General features: G+C 43.2%; 1 protein-coding gene across 1 annotated transcript in view; it reads left to right on the top strand.

The window, feature by feature from the left end:
* Positions 1 to 6,283: 6,283 nt before the first annotated feature.
* Positions 6,284 to 23,516, top strand: part of LOC142183307 (hexokinase-1) — a 38,847-nt gene continuing 21,614 nt past the window's right edge. Inside the window, exons 1-2 of the mRNA XM_075258339.1 lie at positions 6,284 to 6,519; positions 17,174 to 17,336. Of these exons, the coding sequence (XP_075114440.1) occupies positions 6,457 to 6,519; positions 17,174 to 17,336 (226 nt within the window). The 5' untranslated portion in view covers positions 6,284 to 6,456. The remainder of the gene's footprint in view (positions 6,520 to 17,173; positions 17,337 to 23,516) is intronic.

The following is a 23,516-nucleotide window of genomic DNA, read 5'->3' as shown; positions in this document are numbered from 1 at the left end:
CCCAATTAATTATATGCAGACACAATGGGTGGCCCTGATGACTATTTTTGAGATTGGTCACAGAAGTAGGATCTACTTCTGTAAGATATTTATTTTTGGTGGAGGATGCCGGCATACAGCGGTTGATTGGGGCAATGACACGTCCACTCCTTGCTGGAGAAATTTTTTTTTAATGTCCTCGGTGAAGGCTGCTGCCGCTATACAGACCCAGACAATGGAGGAGATCCTGAAGCATCTTGTACAGTCTAATGTGCAGCAACAACAAACAAATCGTTTGCTGATGGAGCAAATTGCGCTCCTTAAAGAGACTGGTGTCACTAGCCCGCAAAGACCTGTGGAGCACAGAGATGAGAAGTGGGCTGTGCAAACAGCTTTGCAAAAGATGACCCCAGATGATGACATGGAGGCCTTCCTGACTGTGTTTGAGAGAGTGGATGAATGGGAGAAACTGCCAGCTGCTGACTGGGCAGACCCTATTTCACCGGAAGGCCTATTATGACCTCTGCCAGCAAAATGTCCAGGACTATGACAAATTAAAGGTGGAAATTCTTGCTCGGCTGGGGGTAACCACTGCTGTCTGTGCACAGCGGGTACATATCTGGAGCTACCAGATGGACAAGCTTGCCAGATCCCAGATGTATGACCTGATTCACCTGGTGAAAAAGTGGCTGGAACCAGACACCTGTACTCCTGCAAAGATGGTGGAGAAGGAGGTCCTAGACCGGTTTACCAGAGCTCTTCCTCCTGCGTTGCAGCGCTGGGTTGGACGTGGAGAATCCAAAGATGCCAACCAGCTCGTCAGCCTTCTGGAGAGGTACCTGGCTACTGAGGCTGAACTCCGTGATGACCTTACAGCGCAACCATCCCCCAGGAACACCCGGCGGAGGGCACCTTCCAGTAAGACTGTTCCGTTATTTGAGAGTGGTGGGAAAAGAGCTTGAGATATGTTTTCTAGGCTGTCCACCAGCCCAAGAAGGGACTCTGTGCTGGAGAAACCAGGGCTGGTTCAGTGTTGGAGATGCCATGAGCGGGGACATATTGCTGCCCAGTGCCCATTCACCTCTGAGCCAATGGACTGTGACGCTGGTAGGCGTCAGTCATTATTTGCCAGACCTGTCTGTGCTGAGGCACTGAGACTAGAAACTGGGCCTCAGGTCTGCCAAGTTGTGGTGAATGGCCATTCTGCCCAGGTGTTGTTGGTTGTTGTTGGTAGCCTTGTCACTCTGGTGCATGCCAGCTTGATAGCTGGGGACTTTATCCCGGACAAACATATGAGTGTTTGTTGCATCCATAGGGATATCAAGAACTACCCCATGTCCAAGGTCACAATAGAGACTATAGTAGGATCTGTTTATTATGAAGTGGGTCATGTAAAAAGACTTATGCATAATGTGATTTTGGGATGTGAGTTCCCTTTGTTCTGGGATTTGTGGGGGAAAAGGTACAACCACACAGCCAAATGTGGAAACCCCGTCTATGCCCAAATGCATGAGGAGGGTGATACCTTTCCGTTACAGGTCCTAGCTGGAGAGGAAGATGATGCCTCTTCCCCAGCTCCTGAGCCTAACATACCTGAATTAGAGGTCTCACGGTATAATTTTGGTACTGCACAGTTGAGAGATCCCACTCTTGCTAACGCTCATAATAATGTGACCGTTGTTAACAATGTGCCTCAGGAACCTGATGCTGACCACCAATTCCCACATTTTGCTATGAATAATGACCTCTTGTATCGGGTTGCAAAAAGTAATGGGGAAATTGTGGAGCAGCTTCTTGTACCAAAGCCATACCGCCGTATGGTACATAATATGGCCCATAATCATGTGCTTGGTGGACACCTAGGGGCGGAGAAAACACAGGAGAGGATTCTCCAAAGATTTTATTGGCCAGGCGTGTACAGGGAAGTGAAGGACTACTGTGCGTCCTGTCCTACGTGTCAGGTACATGTCCCAGCCCCACATTTCTGTAGTCCCTTGGTTCCCCTGCCCATCAATGAAGTGCCTTTTGAAAGGATTGGTATGGACTTGGTCGGTCCAATAGTCAAGTCAGCTAGAGGTCACCAATATATTCTGGTTGTCTTAGATTACGCTACTCGCTATCCTGAGGTGGTTCCCTTGTGTAATACGACATCAAAGAGTATTGCCTGTGAGTTATTCTATATGTTTTCAAGGACAGGCATACTTAAAGAGATATTGACTGACCAAGGCACGCCCTTCATGTCAAAGGTGATGAAAGAGCTATGCAAGCTGTTTAAAATTACCCACATACGGACCTCTGTGTATCACCCCCAGACAGATGGGTTAGTGGAGCGCTTTAATAAGACTCTCAAGCATATGCTTAAAAAGGTGGTAGAAAAAGATGGTCGTGACTGGGATTGCCTGTTGCTATACCTGATGTTCTCTATTAGAGAGGTTCCACAAGTGTCTACAGGGTTTCCCCTTTTGAATTAGTCTATGGTAGACACCCCAGGGGCTTACTTGATATAGCCAAAGAAACCTGGGAAACGGAGGCTTCCCCATACCGTAGTGTCATAGAGCATGTGGCCCAAATGCAGGACCAAATTTCAACAGTCATGCCAATTGTAAAAGAACATCTGCAAAGAGCACAAGAGGCCCAAAGCAGAATTTACAATTGTTCTGCCAGAGTCCGAAAGTTTAACCCAGGGGACAGAGTCCTTATTTTGGTGCCTACTGTGGAGAGCAAGTTCTTAGCGAAATGGCAAGACCCATATAAGGTTCACCAACCAGGAAAAAGGAAGCCTTCTCAAATCTACCATGTGAACTTGATTAAGCCCTGGAACCAGAGGGAATCCTTGGTAGCCTCAAATACAGAGGTGGGTGATTTGTTGCCACCAATCCCTCCAGTCCGTGTGAATGAGACCCTCTCAGTGCTCCAGCAACAGGAGGCAAGAGAGTTCCTGCAGAAGAATAGACACACGTTCTCTGGCCTACCAGGGTGTAAACACCTAATAGAGCTCCCAGAACCTGAGAGGAAAGTAAACCTCAAACCCTACAGAATACTGGAGGCATGTAGGGAGGTAGTGTCAGCTGAGGTTAAACACATGCTTGAGTTGGGAGTGATTGAGGAATCCAAAAGTGAGTGGTCTAACCCAATTGTATTGATACGAAAGCCCAATGGTATTTGGAGGATCTGCAATGACTTTAGAAAATTAAATGAGATTTCAAAGGGGTAATAAAGCCCCAAATCAATAAGGAGGAGGCAATACAAAACTAGCCAAGACCACTGACCAAGAAGCAAGTCAGGGTATTTCTTAGCATTGCGGGCTACTATCGGAGGTTTGTGCCAAACTTTGCCTCTATTGCAGATCCTCTCACTGACCTGTTGAAAGGTGGGAAGCCAGTGATGAACCACTGGACACCAGAGGTAGAGGAGGCATTCCAGATGTTAAAGCAAGCTCTATGCCAGCAGCCAGTGCTGATAGCCCCTGACTGTAGGAAGGAGTTCTTGGTGCAGACATATGCCTCAAATGCAGGTCTAGGAGCAGTGCTGTCCCAGGTGGTAAATAGTGAGGAGCATCCAGTGATGTACCTGAGCAGGAAGCTGTCCCCTGCAGAGAAAAACTATTCCATTGTGGAAAGGGAATGCTTGGCCATTAAGTGGGCACTGGATGCTCTGAGGTATACCTCCTGGGCAGAAAATTTAAGTTAATAACTGACCATGCTCCTCTTACATGGATGAAAATGAATAAGGACAGAAATGCTAGTGTTACCAGATGGTTCCTATACTTGCAAAGTTTTTCTTTCAGTGTCGAGCATAGACCCGGGAAATTATTGGGAAATACTGATGCCCTGTCACGGGTCCATTGTATGATGGCCACAAATGCCCAGCCCTCCGGTCTGGAGAAGAGGGGGGGGGGGGATATGTAAGCCAATGGCTGGTCAGGCAATGGAGGGGGTGTACATCTCACCCAGACTACTCAGGTGGGTGAGATGAGAAAACTCCAGGAATATTTGTTCTCAGCAGATAACTTTCATCTGCTGAGCATTTTGGTAAATGCTCAGTATTGGGCTGGATTTTTAGGAATGGCAGGTAGGTTGGTAGTGGGACCTGTCATTCCACCCCCCTCCAGTCCACGCTTCTATCTTCGGCTGGATCCTCCCCTTCTCTGTTGTCTTCCTCCTGCGTCACCTCCGACGTCTGCGCAGTTGGCTCTGCCAGTGAGACACTAGTAGAGCCGATTGCGCATGCCGGCTGGCGGCCATTTTTGGGAGGCCGCTCTTGCTCTTGTAGTTCAATGCAGGAGCGGCCTCCCAAAAATAGCCGCTGGCCGGCACTCGGCTCTGCTGGTGTCTCACTGGCAGAGCCAACTGCGCAGGCGTCAGAGGTGATGCAGGAGGAAGACGACAGAAAAGGGGAGGATCCAGCCAAAGATAGAGGCGTCGCAGGATCATGTTCTTGAGCTGCAGTGAGGACACCCCCATCGCATTTTCAACGCTGGGGCCCGCCCCCATCGCTGTGAGAGAACTAATTTGCATACTGGTAAAAACCGGTATTTCTAAGGAACGGCGTGGAGGAGATCATATCTAAAGGTAAGAGACGAATAGCCTTTCTAAAGGCTATTTCGACGTCTTATCCACAAATAAAGAGGTTTTAATGGTAGAATCCCTTTAAGAAGCCAGCTCCAGCAGCAGACTTTGGCTGGAGAGCCAAACAGAGAGGTCATATTTTTGGAGCTGTGTCCTGAATGATTCTACTGGCTTTTGATTTCTGTTATTCTAGGTGAGGTAACCTATTCTATGTTTAGTTAGAGCCTAGCCGGGCAGGTATTTATTTTTGTATTGTTTCCTTTTGCTGTTGCACTATATTTCTGAGTGAAAATAAAACTCTACCTTTGTTCTGGACTAAAGAAACTGGACTTGTGTGTCTATGCCACCCAGCGCTGCACCTCCCATGAGGCGACCTGAAGCGACTGCTTCAGGCGGCGCTATGCCAGGGCCCCGGGGAGGGCGGCATTTTTGCTTACCTAAGCCAGTCCAGGACAAGCTGTCCTGGACTGGCTTAGCGTCACCGAGCGGTGGATTGGGGAGGCCGCTGGAGCAGCGCTGCTCCAGCGGCCTCTCCTCATGCTCAGGCAGAGAGCAGGTCCTCTCCCTGCCTGCTCTCTGCTTGCTAACGCTGCTCCGCCATGCCCCCTTCGCTCTGCCCCGCCCCCTCCTCCGGGGGAGGGGTGGGCGGCTTTCTGGCGGCGACAAACGTAGGTTCACCCCTGATGCCACCCCACCTAGCAACCCCAGACCCTGACTATATATATATATATATATATATATATATATATATATATATATATATATTATAATATTCTATTATGTATGTGTGTGTATGGGTGGTCATTTTCACTTATTTTTATATCTTCACCATCAGTGGTTGTTCTACCTTGTAGCACATGTGGCATGACGCAGGATTTCTCCAGTTACAATGTCTGTTCTCCTGGTATCTAGTGTACTTACAACTGCTCCTGGGGCTATTGAAGGAAAATGTTGGTAGCCCAGCAAATACATGGGGGAAGGGTTGCTGTGTCATCACAGTCTGCAAAAACGTCACCATGACTAAGTAATACATGAGGAATGTCGTCCTCTTGCCTTAAGCAATTAATCCCCCCTGTGATCTGTATACTGAATGCAGAACACACTATCCTGAACTAGGTCTGTATTAATACCAAAGCCTTTCAATGTCATCAGGGTCACATGTCCTACTAGCAAAGTACTTATCTAGACCATTATATATATGGCTTTATATGGGCTGAATCTAGTAGCCAATGCCTTTGGTCCATGCACAGGAAGTGATGGGGAGTAGGCGGTTGGCACTGCAGCCGCAGTACGTGATGAACGTGCTATATAATTAGATATTTAGTAGATGGAGTAGACCTCCCCTTCTTACAAGAAGTTACATCCTCTTCACCCTTTCCTACTATACAGGAGCCTGTTACTCCCTCCCTTTGCAAAGTAGACTGTTGTCTGTACACCCTTCCCCCTACCCATTATTATGTGCACACCCTTAAACACCATCACACTAACACCTTGTACACACCCAAGAAATTAAACCGCTAAAGAACATTCTATGCATATGTCTGCCCTGAATAATAATATCTACTTATACAATCGGCAGCATTTTTGGATTTTTTTAACTCCATCATTTCCAGAGCAGCAGAGACTGCTTACACACCCCCAGCCCTACAGTCAGCCCCTACTGAGGATCAAGCTGCAGCAAGTCCACATGTTACAGCCAATCCGAGGGCAGGAAGTGGGTTGGATCTAACATGTCACTGTAGGAGAGGAAAGAAAAAAACCATCTACATCTCTGAGCTTGTAAGGCAGCGAGAAGGAGAGAGAGCTCTGCTGCTATCTGGGAATTTCTATACAGCACACTGAGAATACTCATTTGGGACATTTCGCAGGAAAACAGGGGCCCAAGACTCGACTGAAGCCAGTCTGCAGGATGATAGCTGCCCAGCTCCTGGCCTATTACTTCACAGAGCTCAAAGATGATCAGGTCAAAAAGGTGAGACCTAACCCACTATACCCCTATGTGACACCTAGCATGTGGACGCCGCTTAGCAGAGCACACAATCCATGCATATTTATTCATTCATTACATATTTTGCCTGTAAAGTTCAATAGGATGGATACAGGTACAGGAAGAAGGCTGTAGGCTGCAATGTCCTTGAAAGCAGGATGTGGAAGACATGTCATGTCTGTTATTCTCAGATTAGGCCTTTCTGCACATCCTGAGCATGGTGGCAATGGCCTGATCCATTACATTACAAATGACTTGTAGTAATGTTACCTGCAACAACAATGTGTGTAACTGTGCAACAGCGAACGTGACACCTGATACACAATCATATTAGAAATGCATGATCCAACCTTCAACATAATGATGTCTGATCCTGGTTTGTTTTGTCTTCCTCTAATATGCATATATGTGCAAGGATTATGACTATACACACACACACACACTATATATATATATATATATATATATATATATATATATATATATACTGTATATATTATATCTGTCTATCTTATCCTGGTCAAAATAAGAGGGGATATTTGGGAGACATTTCACGATATCCAGTTTTCCATCTATCTAATCCAACCATCTCATTGTTTAGGTCTATCTTGTACATATTTATCTATATTGTGTCTGTCTTGTATCTATATTGTATCCATCTATCATATACTTATGATACGCTTCTCATTATGCTCTTCATAGATTGAAATAGAAGCAACATGTGCAGTAGCCCAGTACAATACTTGTCATTACTTAATATTAATAATTCACATGATGGCTGTATACAGCCGGCTGGAGGTAACATGTCAGTATAATAGCAGCTGGTGATTTCCTTAGTTAACTGTGTTGCTGCTAATCCTCAGCCTGACTATATACAGAAGGCTGGATTTATCTACGAGGATACACCTTAGGGTTGATGTCTTCATTACAAGACAGGTCACCTCTCCTCATTCAGCATCACTCACTAGCATTAAACTAAGCCATACCACTGCATTGTCACCAGCACCCAGGAATTGACATGGTTCATGTGACCTCTTCTGCCCTGTACACGTCCAATATCCTGAGGGAAGGTCAAACCACTTGGATTGTTTACCAGGAGCCTGCCATAACTGGAATTCTTTTTAGGCTATTGGTTTCTGTTCCCATTTTGCATATCTTCTAGTTCTAGTGTGGGAGACATGTCACAGTGTGCTAGGCAGTGACTGGTGTGAAATACTGTATGTCAGGTTACTGGATGTATATGGCAAAGGATATTATAGACCTCTCATTACTAGGCCAATTATGGTGCCACGTAGAAGTCCTTTTACAAGGAACCTTTAATGGATTTGTATGGACGTGCATTACAGGGATAGGCGTGGAATGTAAAGTGGCTGAGCGCATTGGCATCATATCTGTTCTCCTTGTGACCTTGTATATGTCAGGGTATCTGCTCACTAAAGGGTTATGTCCTCTGAAAAAGAAACACCGGAATAAGAAATCCACTATGGTGGATGAGATGACATCTATGGCACAAAAATAAACATTGGAAAAGATTCAATGACACAAGGTGGCGGCGGCGGCATAGAAATGACATTAAATATGGCAGTATTAGTTATAATCCGTATAGGTTTTAGATCATAATTGCTGTGTATAATAATAGCTATATGAACCATACAAGTCTTTGAGTTTTCCCCTTCAAACTATGAATAATTTATTCCGCCATAACTTTTTGGAAGTATTGTTTAGTAACTGATAATGATGCCTTACAGATTCCCCAGGGGTTATTGCCTTGCTTTCCTAGAAGCCTTGACAGATGTAAAAACAAAACATCTAGCAGAGATCCATCCATTAAGTACCATTTATAGTTCTGATGTGTTCTTATGTGGCCTATTTCTCCTAAGGAAACAGGACACAAAGGTCATTGTAACCTTGGCACCTCCACTGGTTATTCCCGTGGGCCTCAGTGGGAATCTACATTGAGGGTAGAAGATGTATCACTGCATAACTAAGCAAACTGAGGGTCAGTGTTCACAGCCATCGCATGTATGCATGTTGTATAGATATGGTGCAAATAATCTGCTATGGGCCTATACATCTACATACATGTCCCTCGTTTTATGGACGGAGCGTCTATTGGTTTAACATAATGGCCAAACCATATTGTTGTCAAATCTCTCACTACTGCTGATCATTAGAGAAGGACATACATGCAAAGATATCTTATTGGATAATGTTGCTTTTCTGGTGGTATTGTTACCAGTTATTGTTATGCTTATGACTATTACAGAACACGACCGCTCACTAGAAGGCTTCCTGAATTGTGCTGTAACCATGGCAACACCCAGAAGGTGTGACAGGAAGAAGTGCTATGCTGTGCACTCATGGGAGCCTGCATATAATGTATTGTCTAGCAGCTGACTGCTTGGTGACACTGCTGTGCCGATTGTATTATTTTTTATCACGGACTCATCAAATTATAGGGATTTATTTAAAGGGGGTTTCTTCTTTTATGCAAATAAACGGATGTTCCCATATATACCAAGTCTGATCGATGGAGGCCTAGAGATATAATTCTTACTGTTGTCCAGAAGGAAGGAGCTATTGTACTGTACAGCCTGTAGAAAATCTTGTTAACACTGAAATGAACATATACGGATGTAGCAAATGTTAACTTGACTTATAACACGTTAACAACACTGCGGCACAGAGTACGTAATTTAAATTTTGCATCATAGATGTCCTTGTCCAGTTGGTGATTGGATAGTGAAAGTTATTAGAATCCTTAATAATTAATAAAATCTGTAATTGTGCATTAAGTTGAGTCTGATCAATAAGAACATGTCACCACCTCCATCAGATCCAGCCTCCACCCTTTGATAGGTGCTGCTCCACTGATTTTGAAATAGTCAAAATGAGTAATCAGTGCAGTTAATTTTGGTGTCTCATAGGACAATGAGGCTCTGTACTGTCAACTGGGCTGTCCCAGGCAGGAGCAGAAAAGAGGGTGTGATTCTGAATGTTGACACTGTCTGCCTCTGACTGTATAGTATCAGAGTACAGAATCATATCCTCCTGTTTGCTCCTGCCTGAGACCGCCCATTTGACAGTACAGAGCTTAACTGTTATCAGGCACCAAAGCTAACAGCACTGATTGCTCAGGAACGGCTAATGAAAAAATTCCAGCTGTGCCAGAATCAGTGGAACAAAGCCTATTAAAGACTGCAATGAGTTGGAGTTGGTGGAGGTGGTGAAATGTTCTCTTTAAAAATATTACTTGTCTTCCTTTGTGTTTCCATAAAGAATCCATGGGGGTTAGGATACAGTGTTCCCTATATGCACACATATGTCGCCATCTCTGTCTTTTCAGCCATTAAAAGCATAAAGAATGGTCACGTCACAAGCCTCAGAACTCCTTTCAAATTTACGGCGGATTCAGAGAATCGCCACCATGACTATAATTGTATACACTAACATACTATGTTGACGCAGTACAGGTTTATGTCCTAGATTCCCATTCAGCTCGTGGTTACAGGCCTGGGAAGCTTCATCCTAATCGCTGGGAATGCTGCTGAAGTTTGGCACTCCTCTGGTTATTTACCTCTTGCCCGGAGTTAACGCCTCCTGATCCATAGCAATAATCAGATTCCTGATTCTCATTACATCCTGCACTTTACTAATCATATATCTATAAATCTTTATCTATCTATCTATCTATCTATCTATCTATCTATCTATCTATCTATCTATCTATCTCAACATCGTTCAGTCCATGTTTTATAGTTCACCTTTCAGTTACCAGTAATAGCCACTTTCTGGACCACACCTATGTATACAGTGCAGTCCACCTGTTCATACACTCCCATACTGTTGTTATATTGCTGACCGATGACATCATCAGAGCATCAGGATTACTGAATAGCAGGGAGATAATCTTATCTGGAAAGACTTCCAGCTTTTCAGAGCTTCCTCAAATATTATATATTCACACACACATATACTGTATATGGCAGTTGTAACCTTTGCATCCCTATAGCTCTATTGCTGTTAGAGCCCTTAAATCTAAAGTAGTATTGAGTATGTAAAAGAGAACCTTTGGCTAGCCATACACATAAGATAGCTGACAAGTTAATGCTGGATCATCTTTTTTTCCCCCTGACGAAGCCACGGTAGTGGCGAAACGCGCGTCGGGGCGCGTTCATTACATGAAGGTCCACCCATAGGTAATTTACCACTTGGTATCATGTTATTTCACAGAATATTTGCACTTTAAAAAACTATATGTTATATATGCACTTTAGAAACCATGGATGTTTCACATATCCTTATATATATGTAATGTAAGTGTCATTTATTCATCATCAACCATTAGTATTCCATCTTGGGCCTTCATTGTTCTGTTTGGTTGTATCACCCCATTCATTATTTCTGTCTTATATATGTTTTAAAATGTATTTAAATAAAGCTTTATATATTTTTTGCTAAACATTTTCTGTGGCAGTGCGCTTTTTTAGCATAGTGTTCTATTTATATTGCTTTGCCAATTTTTTGCCCTATATTTAGTTGTGTAAGTTAATGCTGGTACGGTCTCTCCAGACTTATTCAAGCACATACACGTTCATATGAGTCCCTATGTTCTATGTGAGGAGAGGGAAGGAAGTAATTGCCAAAGACTTGCTGTGGTTTATCTTCTCAAGAAAAAAAAAAGGATTATTAGGCTGCTTGTATTCCAACATCCCAGTCCTCATTTCCACCAACATCCACTCTTTGGGGGGGGGGGGGGGGACACGAGGTTCCCATTAGATGTTGACACCCCTATTATGTATAGCCGGCTTTAGAAATAGACTTCCGACTGTTGATATTATTCACATTTATTAACACTTCTGGTCAGTAATCCCACAGTGTGCTTAGACTGTATTGAACTGTAGCACATCTATAGTATAGACTATAGATGTATTATGGCTGGGACCCGGTTTATACAGATATGTAACATAAACTATTAAAGTTTACAGATCTTCCATTATTCTTGTCCAGAAGAAACATTATCATGAGCGTCACAGTAAAGATTACATAGCACATAAATATATGCAAAGAATGGCTGCCAGCTTTACAGCATTCTTTCTTACAATGACTGGAATTTCTACCTGGCGACTTAAAAATCTCCAGGGTTTCATATTACTGGCTAACCCAAGTGTGTTTCTGAATTTCTTCAGCCAATATGTCTGCGTGGAAATGTCTGAATCAGTAACATCTAGGCAATATACCAGCACAGTAATAACATAATATCCAGGGTAAAGGTTTTGTTGTAACAGCTTTGAGAAATGTACAAATAGCTTGAATTTATTTTTATAGATTGATTCAATTTTGCAGCGATAATGTTATTACACAATGAAAAAGACAAGCAGTGTAAATAGCTTAATAAAATTCAGAGCGCTGGTTATATAGGTTGTGAGATTCTGAACTTGTGTGCAATCCAGTGTCTGTGTCCCTGTTTTCTGCACTGCTACAAGCTTCTACCTGAGCGATTCCCCACAAGGTCTAAGATCCAGAATGTGCATGATGGCCCAGTGGTTAGTATTATGGCCTTGTAGCACTGGGGTACAGGTCTTAATCCATTTATGCTGAAGTGTATATATTTTTGAGTTCCAATAATGGAACTTTAGGCATAAACAGGTTAATGCGGTATCCAGGTTTATTCATTGATGGTCTATTCTTAGTATAGGTCATCAATTACAGATCGGTGGGGCTAAGACAGCAGCACTGCTCCTTTAAACTGCTGACCTTTGGGAGTCCTGAGTCTCAGAACTGAGGATAGGTCATCAATTAATACTCAGTCCAGTCATATTAATGTGACCACCGCCTACTTTTGACGTCAACGTTGACTAACCAATTACAGAAGGCACGTGTCATCAGCCATCTGGGTGCACTCATCATTGTGGAAGGCACAATGGATCAACACAAGTATGCATCTATCCTTGCGGAACATGTTCACCCCTACATGCAAATAGTTTTTCCTCAGGATGATGGCATCTACCAGCAGGACAATGCGACTTGTCATAAAGCTCGCAGTATACATGCGTGGTTTGAGGAGCACCAGGATGAATTTATCGTACTCCCTTGGAGCTCGTACTCCAGCAAATTCCCCAGACTTGAACCCAATCGAGAATCTGTGGGACCACCTCGAACGGGTTGTTCGCGCTATGGATGCTCAACTGTGTAACCTAGCACAGCTGGCCACGGCACTGGAATCGGCATGGCTCAACATCCCAGTGAACATCATCACAACATCCCCTCTCTTCCTGCACGTCTCGCAGCGGTCGCTCTGCCAAAGGTGGTTATTCTGGATTTTGACCGGTGGTCACATTAATGTGACTGGACTGTGTAAGTCCTGGAAAAGACCTTTAGGTTGAAGCCTCATATGGTGTAAATGCTGTTACAGTACCTGCGAAGTGAATGAGCTTCTAGCAAATCCCATCCACACATTGCAGAAAAACTGCGTTTTTTCCTGCAGCGCTTTTTGGTTGCGGTCTGTTACGTGGGACCTTATCCTTAAGGCCAAGGCCCTACATTATGGAAGAGCAGCTTTTTTGTTGCAGATTTTGTTCAGTTTTGTTTTTTTATATGTAGATTATGAACCCCATAAAGGGATCATAATGTACTTTTCTTTTCCCTATCAGTATGTCTTTGTAGAATGGGAGAGATTTTGTTCAGTTTTGTGAGTCAGAGTCAAGAGTGGCAAGAAATGGAATTGGAAGATCCGCTGTGGAAAAGCCGTGTTTTTAAAAATACCCGTGTTTTTGAAAAAACCAGCATGTCAGTTATACCAGCAGAAATGGTGGCGTTTTCCCTAAAGGTTTATAATAAGGGAAGAAAATCCACAGAGAAAAACTCAGCAAAAACGCAATGAAAAACACTGCAGATAAAAATATGATGCGTAATGCAGAGTTTTTTTTAGCTGCATTTCACTACGTGGGGCCTTAGCCTTACAGTACCAGCAAAGTGAATTAGATTTTGGTTAATCTCATCTATAGATTGTGGAAAACAAAAGCTGCGGAAAAGCTGTTTTTTGAAAAATACATCATGTTAATTTTAGCTGTTGAACCTTAAAGGGATTCTACCATTAAAACCTTTATTTTTGTGGATAAGATGTCGGAATAGCCTTTAGAAAGGCTATTCGTCTCTTACCTTTAGACATGGTCTTCACTGCGCCGTTCCTTAGAAATACCGTTTTTTACCGGTATGCAAATGAGTTCTCTCGCAGCGATGGGGGCGGGCCCCAGCGCTCAAACAGCGATAGGGGCGTCCCCACTGCTGCCAGAGAAGTGTCTCCAGCTATGCCTCCTTCTTTGTCCGCAGCGTCATCTTCAATGTCTACAAGCGCAGGCTCGGAACTTTTAGGCCTCGGGCCTTGAGCAGAGCAGACTGCACAGGCCATGGGAAAATGGCCGCTTGCACAGTATTGTTAGTGTAACATTCTCCTGTGACCTGTGCCCCTGCGCAGTCTGCTCTACTCAAGGCCCAAGGCCTAGAAGTTACGAGCCTGCGCCGGAAGAAGACATTGAAGATGACGCTGCGGACGAAGAAGGAGGCGTTGCTGGAGACACTTCTCTGGCAGCGGTGGGGACGCCCCCATCGCTGTTTGAGCGCTGTGGCCCGCCCCCATCGCTGCGAGAGAACTCATTTGCATACCGGTAAAAAACAGTATTTCTAAGGAACGGTGCAGCGGAGACCACATCTAAAGGTAAGAGACGAATAGCCTTTCTAAAGGCTATTCCTACGTCTTATCCACAGAAAAAAAAAAAAAAGGTTTTAATGGTAGAATCCCTTTAAGCATTTTCTCTATAGATTTAATAGGAGGAATGAAAAAAGCAGAGAAAAATCCAGCAAAAATTTATGAAAACATTGTGGAAAAAATTGCATTGCTTCTTTGCTGTGTTTTAGTTTGTGGGGCCTTAGCCTAAAAGAAGAGCAGGGTGGGTGTTCTCTAGGTACTCTGGATTTTTCCCACATTTCTCAAAGACGTACTGATTGAGAATTTAGTTTACTGGGGACAGTCAGGGATGAAGTTCAATGTAAGTACAATATGTACATAGACATATGTAGACTAGAGATGAGCAAGTATATTCGATCGAATACTTTCCCTCCATAGACATTGGTGTTAAAAAAAAAAAAAAAAAGCGCCAGGGGAGGTTGGAGGGGAAACGAATAATTGCCGCCTTTCCGCATGGTATTCAACTGAGTATACCAATAACTATGCAAATGGTGGTTTTTGATAAAATACTACTATTCGATCGAATAGTAGTATTTGATCGAATACTATTCGCTCATCTCTAATGTAGACATCACTGCTTGGCTTGTCATGGTCGGAATAATCTGCATTCAGGGACATAGTATAAATATGGAATATTGAGAATCCATTTAAACTTTTATGATATGGTGAGTATTGAACTGTATTGAAAGCTTCTGAAAATATGAGCATATATATATATATATATATATATATATATACGGTATATATTATCCTCCAACATGGATGCATTACATATCCTTATACATACAAATCATTACAAGATCAGTCATTCAATAACCTGTTTTGGCTATGCATTTCTATACTGAATTCAGGATGCATGTATTTTTTTTTTCAAGCAATGGTACCTGGGAAAAAATATGCCACTTATATTTTTACCTTTTGGAAGGGAGATGTTTCCTAACAACTAAACCAGAGACATGGCAGGCCTTGAGATGGCGGAGCTTATGGTTTGACAAGCTTGGCTTTCCTCCAGAAGAAATAAAACTAATTTTGTATACTGAATTCTGGCAGCTAATGCTCTCTAGTAATTATTTGAGAAAGTAAAAGTTTCTAGTAAGACAGCCATGTAGTGAGAGGAAAAAAAAAGCTTTCAAATGGCTATGGAGTGCAGAAGTAGCAGTTACATCCAAGTTCTGGTGCCCAAGTGCCCTTATATCACATAAGATGACACTAATATTATGAATGGTATAGGCCATATTACAATGAAAGGTCAAACCTTTATTTTAAAGCTGATAACACAGGATCCACCATTGACAACAGGGGATGAACAAATCGCACCTCCCTTCACAGTACGGTAGAAATTTTGTAAGGGGGTCCTCCTCTGCTAGCCCTTCCTGGTGATTTAATAGGAACACTAATTTGCACAGTGACACCGGGTGCTCAGAACCAGGTTGCCTCTACGTCACTAAACCTTGCCCTGTTTCTTATATTTCCTAGTGCAATGGTAACCACTTCCCGATGCAGCATTGCTAACTGCCAGACTTTGATGATGATGATGATGATGGGTGGGTGAGTGGCAGAGGGGAAGGGGACAATTTTAACCATGTAACTGCCCCATTGTGTACATCACATGTCATAGAGCGTGCAGAGAACCTTTTCTCACAGAGGCCAATGAATCATCTCCACCACGCATTTTGTTTGACTATGTCGCTGCTGTAAAGCAAATCTATGAAATGCTATTTAAAGAGCAGCTACTCAGGCAGAATAGCCGCCCCCAGAATCCTGAACAGAAACTATAATACACAAATCTACAATCAGAAAATATTGTTCACACGACCGAGCCATTTTGGACAGATGGTTTAAAAATAATATTTAAAAAAATGCAAAAAACCATGTCCCTTCAATAACCTTAATCAATATAAAATTCATGAGCCAGTGGTGGTTCCCATTCGCCATCTTCCTCTATGGTCAGTTGTGAATGAAAATTTTGATATCATGTGTGACTTCAGCGTAGTTTCTTAAAAGGTGAATCTTTATACAATCGAGCTGACAGACTCCACATAAACCAGTTCTAATATTACATGTTGGTTCTCGCTTATCAGACTCGTCCAGTCTTGCATGTTACTTCTGTAAAAATTCCTTTATCTATGAAATATCTTAGCTGTAAATAAGTCGGGGCCCTGGTTGGGGAACACACAGTTTGCCAATAACCCTCAATGTCTTACAATCATATTGTTTCTACTTTGTTTTTGATTTATAGTTTGAGTCTCCTTAAAGCGTTATTCACTTGGGAGAGGAGAGTAAGATGCTGCCAGATATCTTTTCTTACAGAGGAACGGGCATAATAAAAATTAAACATGCCTGATCCTTTTTTTTCACCCATCATCATCTTTTGGGGGAGAGTCAGAAGAACCCCATACACATAATACAGTCAGCCAGTCCTACTGAAATTGACAGATTTGGACTACTTGTAAGGAGACAATTCCATGCCGGGCCCACCCCTCAGGCCCTGCCCCTGATGTATCCGTTTTGTCCAAAGTGTTCATTTATTATCAGCCCTATAAGCTGTGTCACACTTACCAAACACTTGTATGTGTCTGTGGATCAAATAAAAAGAAAATTCCATTCTTGGGAATATAAAGTTAAAGAAGTCATAAGTTAAACAGGTCTTGACACTGAGGGCAAGTTAAGATGTAGCTTTGCAATGACTTTATGCCCCATCAAAAAGAAATTTATTGCATGGTCTGCAGGGTCAGGACCCTCTTAGTGTTGTGGCAGTATGATAATGTTAATGTCCTCTATATACACAATATATACAGTTGTCATGTTCTTCCAAACACCATGTTACCAATACTGACATGTGCCAGCTGATTCTGAACCTTACTGACGAAGATAATATGTTCTTCTTTACAGATTGATAAGTACCTGTACGCAATGCGACTTTCAGATGAAACATTATTGGACATTATGTCCCGCTTCAAAAAAGAGATGGAAAATGGTCTCTCGAGGGACACAAACCCAACAGCAATTGTGAAAATGCTTCCAACATTTGTGAGATCGATTCCTGATGGATCAGGTAGGTTTCTTGATATTATGTTTTCCTAGGGCTGCACTAAATGCTGCTCAGGTTTTGTCCAGATTATATGACTAAGCAGATTTATGAGAGATTATTTTTCTTTTTTTGAACAGTTAGGTATTGTCACATTGAGATTATTCATAAAGAAAAACCTTTCCTCTTTATATTCGGATAAGGTTATAGTTATGCAATAGGAAATTCCAGGAACAAAAATACCATTGGTACAAACTGTGCAGCTGAATGGGGGCCCACAAGGTCAAGGGGCCTGATCAGAACAGCAGCAGATTATGGGGAAATGCCCAAGTTGAAGAACCTCAAAGCTAATCATTACTGGTGGATTGTAAGAGAGACATAAGGGGCTGCCCTATGCTGAGATTTTGGAAAACAAGGGGCCCCTGACAAATTGAACGATTATATAATTTTATTATGTGAATATCAGCAAGAAATTGTCTGCTAAATGGTGTATTGTATGTGTAGTTAAGTCAGAGCTGTACACTAGGGCTTGTTACACCTTTTCTACCTAATCCTTACCAATCTATGGCGATTATGGGGTCAACGAAAAAAAACAACATGCATTGTACAAAATGCTCCCAACAGCGCCAAATAACAGAATGTAACACAACATACCTCTCTATCAGTGCCAAATAAAGCACCACAGTGCATGACACAATAGCTCCTGAATAGCACAATACAACACATTTTCCCTGTAGATGCCCCACATACCACCCCCTTGGTAGTAGCATTTGACTCTTGACCAGCCCCTTCTCATAATGGCAACTGTGCTTTCTCCAGAACCTCATCCTACCAGAATGGGAATTTAATGATGAAGTAGGAGGGAGGGAGAGTGTCAGGAGAGTTTTCTAGGCTGTTACCTCCGCTGAAGTCTCCAGGTTCCCCGGCTGCAGGACCTGAGCATTCATGGCCATGTGACCATGTTGTCGCTGTAGTTGCTTCCCCTTCTACCCTCAGAGACCATGTTTTACCATGTACTTTAACAAGCCATACACTTGTGTGGGTATCACATAGCTAGGACAGATTTATCTGCAAAGCAAACAAATGGTTTCCATGAAATTTCTGCAGAAAGATCTGCAGAAAGTAGATTAGACAATTGCATACAGAGGTGTAAATTAATACTACTGGATCTCAATGCAAAACTTGTAAATGAGGTCATTGCCTACCGTATACCCTTTATAATACTGGTGCCTTCTTGTAAGGTAGAGGGTCCTTTGGGCCACATCAAGGCTATTTGCAATTTGCAGATCCCAGATGTGCCTTTAAACATTTATGACATATCCACAGGCACATCCACCTCTGGGGGGTAGATAGTGGTCAAGACAGCAAGTTGAAAAGGGAGTATAGAAGTATCTTTCCATGTACACAGCTCTGTGTACATTCACTTTTATGGAAGTCACAGCTCAGCTGTTTTCTCTGGCAAGGTGTCCTTAGAGATGGGACCCATAACTATTAGAAATGTCAACATATCCTATGAATCTGCTGTAAATGTCTAAAATGGAAGTACCCTTTTGAGTTTTTCCTCTATAGTCTAGGTGACGACTGAATGCTTTTGTAATATAATGTGTGTAAGAAGATGCAGCTTTGTATGTAGCAGCTGTATTCTGGACTGTATCTCTGCTTCCCGTTACTTGCCATGTATTGGAATTGCAGCATTCTCTGACCTTATCTGGGTAGGAATGACCCACTTTCTCCTTTACGCCTAAGTAGCTAGAGCAAGGCCTCTAAAACAGTAGCTAATCTCCTTTTCAAGGTGCATTGGCCTAGTGCTATTACTGTATATGTTGCCTGACTACAGCTTTTTAGACTCTTACAGTACATTGGAGGTAATTCATGTCTCCAAATCTATTGGTGGTAGAAAAATAATATAATGTTTTTAAAGTTGCTCATAAATATTTGGAGGACCAGCTATATGCCTGGTTTTTAGGATTTACCTTACAGACTGAGATAGCCCCCTATCGTTTCACATTACCTTGTGGTGAGCACAAATGTGAACTTTCCTATCTGTTAAATACATGCAGAGTTCTTACAGAATTACAGTCAGGGTAATGTCCCAGTCTTGGGCAATGTTCCAGTCCTCCCTCCTCCACCTTTCCTAGTACCAATGTAATGTCATGAGTTATTCCAAGAGTGGTTGCAACGTATTCTGGTCTTTTCTACAGTTGTTATAAAACACTGCTTCCAATAGAGCGGTGCCGCAGATCCGCACACCACAACCAAACAGTTGTCTACAGTTTTCTTGTGGTCGCATTTTTCCCAGTTTAAGCATATGCGTAAAAGATACAAAACTCTGCAATAAATCCACATTGTAAAACCTGCAAGGAATAATTCCACAACATGTAAATGGTGATCCTTATAAACAGGGGTGTAACTACCAGGGTAGCAGCTGCCACAGGACCCGGGATATTAGGGGGTTCGGCGACAGCCACTACCGCTGCGTTTTTGTTTTGTTTTTTTTTTTATAGGCAATTACCTGCTGGAGTAACTCCAGCAGGTAACGGGCCCTATTTACTTACTGATCCTGTCTCCTGCTCTCGGCCGCAGGCTTCGAACTGCAGGCTTCAGACCCCCCCCCCCCCCCCCCCCCAAGTATAATGATCGGAGGGCTACAAGAGGTAAGGGAACATGAACACTGTTACTTACCTCTCCTGGCTCCGGAAAGCTTTGGGCCTACTAGGGTGACGTGACGTGGGCCAGAGCTTGTGTCCTTATGCGTCGCGACGCAAGCCCCGACTCAAGTGACATCTGGTCCATCACTGAAGATGGCCGACATCAGCAGGGTGAGATCCAGGGAGAGGTAAGCAACAGTGTTTTTTTATGTTTGTATCCCTTCTGGGTCTCCGTTTATTATATTCTGGGGTCTGAAAAGACCCTGAAGTATAATAATTGTTCATAGGCGCCCACAATCCAGGTCCTTCTTGCGGTGTGCTGCTCAAGTGGTAAAGTGCTGGAATATTTCCTTAGGGGAGACAACAATGAGGTGTGGTATGAATTTTGTCTGGGATCACAAGGAGGTATTTCCAGCAGCGTATTCTATGTTTGTAGCTCTGACATCTCACATTAGAGAGGGGAATGGCATGCTTATAGACTACAAGGTTCCCTTGGCTACAAGCTTGTGGTAGGGAAACAAAACACTTGGACATTGGGAACAGATTACCCTGACTCTTCACAGACTATGAAAGGTGACACTTTAAGAACCTAGGAAGAATGGAGGAGATTGCCGTAATAAGCAGTTATATTACTGCACATGGAAATTGCCTGAACCCGTTTGCTATGTATAACCTTTTCTTGCCAGCTAAATTTGGTTATGACGCCCATCATGCCTGATCCATGTTTTCTTTAATGGTGGACGCTAGAGACAGTCGATCTGCACCTATAGATGTTATATTATCAAATTTAATGTGTCTGGTGAACTTTAGAGCGGAGAGTAGGATAAGACCTCATCAATTTTAGCCGGGACCAATGTATATTATAGAATTATCGGGGGCGTTTTGGAAAAAGTGGATTACCTTAGTGAAGCCTGAAAGACAAGTCCTTGTGAGGTTTTTGCTCATACATCATAGCATTACAGTAGAACATTACAGATTCCAGTATCTGACACTGTAGTAGCTCTTATAAACTATGTGGCTTGCCAGGACTATGATATGACTATCACTACTGGGCCTTCAGTATTAGCTCTGTAACGTCTGACACCTGGGAGAGCCCTGGCAATGTTGGTTAAAGTGCTTGCAGCAATTGGGTGAGCTCTATCACTTCTTCTCAGGAAAGTGACATCTATTCTATTGGTCACATGGCCATGCTGCAGCTAAGTTCCAGTTCAAATGAATGGGGCTGAGCTGCAATACCAAGCACATCCACTATATAATGTATGGCACTGTTCTGTGTAAGGAGTGAAGAGGCTACAGTGATCAATATAATTCCCGAAGGCTTCAGCGGTGAATGTCTTCTTTCCCTGTGCTTTGGCTAAGAGGGTTTGCTGTCAGACTGCCGGCAGAGAAATAACTGGCAGCAGATGCCTCATTCATTTAGGTCTGTTCATCTTGTATGGGAGATCCAGAAAACCTTTCATGCAATAGGTTTGTATGTTTGTGTGTCAGCTAGCTGTCAGATGTTGGGGAACAACCACTAGTGTTACATGGCAAATCTTAGAGAAGTGACCATGTATGACATGTCACTTCACCTTCAACACAGGCCCATGCACCCCAATTTTTGAGACTATTGTAAATTCAATGACAGAACTCCCAATGATCAGCTCATACCTATACCAATAGCTTTGTGAATAGTAGGACAACAGCCATTCCAGTTCTTCTATTGCTTTACTATCCCATGACAAGGAGCTATCCTTATCTATTGCAAATAGACAGACAATACTCCTGGGGCCATCATGTAGTGAGGCAGAGCTACGATTTAACCCATGGAGCCATTTTAACCTTTTTGGATGGTTTGCTAATGGAAGCGGTTTGATGATATTTACCCTGTGACATTTCAAAGGCGGCATTTCTGGCCAGTGTTGTCTGTGTCTCCGGTTTCTTCTATTCCTATAATTAGCCTGGAGGCAATGACAGCTGAGCAACAGGCGGGTTATAAATACAGGGCGCTATCAAAATGAGAAGGACAGAGTGGTTGAGATTGAAGGTTTGTCTGTGACACCTGAGTATCTGCTCTCCTTTGTTATAGGTTACCTATCTTTCCACATTAACTACATATAATACACATGTTTTACCAGCTTTTATACCTATTGGTGTGCAAATAGTGATAAGAATGATATAGCTTTTATAAATTACATTTTTTCAGGGGTCATACTCTCATACCATGTTTATAGCCAGAAGTGTAACTTTAATCCCCTATGCCAGTGATGGCAAACTTTTTTGAGACCGAGTGCCCAAACTGCAACCCAAAACCCAATAAATTATTGCGGAGTGCCAACATGGCAATTTAACCTTAAAACTCTGTGGATCCACAATTGCGGAGAATCATGGACCCACAAATTACAGTCGTGTGAATGGGGCTTTACAGAGATTGTACTGAAAGGTAAAGGTCTCTGTATTTGGTACTTTTGAACAATTAATGTTCACTACTTACACCGCACAGGATCTGTTTTATAGTGACTGTGCAATGTTATTACAGCCTGTCTGCTATAAAACAGATACTGTGCGATATAAATAGTGAAGGGATCCCACATAGTACAATCTGCCCCGCAGTGGCCCCCACACACAGTACAATCTGCCCCTCAGTGGCCCCCACACACAGTACAATCTGCCCCGCAATGGCCCACAACACTGTACAATCTACCCCACAATGGCTCACACACACAGTACAATCTGCCCCGCATTGGCCCCCCACACTGGAGTACACTTTTATACTCCACAGTAGCCCCCTCCCCACACAGCACGAAATGGTTCACAGTAACCCCCTCCCACATAACATCAAATGATCCACAGGAGCCTCATCCCACACAACATCAAATGGTCCACAGGAGCCTCCTCCCACACAACATGAAATGGTCCACAGTAGCCCCCTCCACACAACATGAAATGGTCCACAGTAGCCCCCTCCACACAACATGAAATGGTACACAGTAGCCCCCTCCCACACAGCATCAAATGGTCCACAGTAGCCCCCTTTCCCAGACAGTACACAAACATAAATATATTTACCTGAAGAGCTGCCGGGCGTCCTCTCTTCTGTCATCACACCCGCGCCGGTGCAGAGGTAACACTCTACACATTTGCATTTGCACAACAAGCTGAAGGCAGCGATCGCTCACTAATAGGGAATCCTGTACCGGAGTCCCCGTTAGTGAGCAATCAGGGAGATCGCACGCGTGCCGGCATAGAGGGCTCTGCGTGCCCTCTCTGGCATGCGTGCCATAGGTTCGCCATCACTGCCCTATGCTATATCTGTAACAGGGCCCTCTGTTTTCATGGGCCATTTATAGTACTGGTGTCTTCCTTTCGGCCCCTAGATCTAGGCTTTCTGGATGCGACCACCTATAGCTGTAACTCCGTTTTGGCCATTAAGTTAAAGTATACATTTTCCTATCTGCATCACTTATAGTGTAATTCTCCTGCTGTTGAGTGTCCTACACAATCTGAATGGCTGCTGTGTCTTTTAACAAGCATTGTTTCCACTGTAGGCTAAATTTACACTTGTGCAGGGCTCTCTGTT

This window comes from Leptodactylus fuscus, chromosome 10, assembly GCF_031893055.1.
Source record: "Leptodactylus fuscus isolate aLepFus1 chromosome 10, aLepFus1.hap2, whole genome shotgun sequence".
Classification (NCBI taxonomy): Eukaryota; Metazoa; Chordata; class Amphibia; order Anura; family Leptodactylidae; genus Leptodactylus; species Leptodactylus fuscus.
The sequence above is the reverse complement of the archived record's forward strand: the minus strand, read 5'-3'. Positions and strand labels throughout refer to the sequence as shown.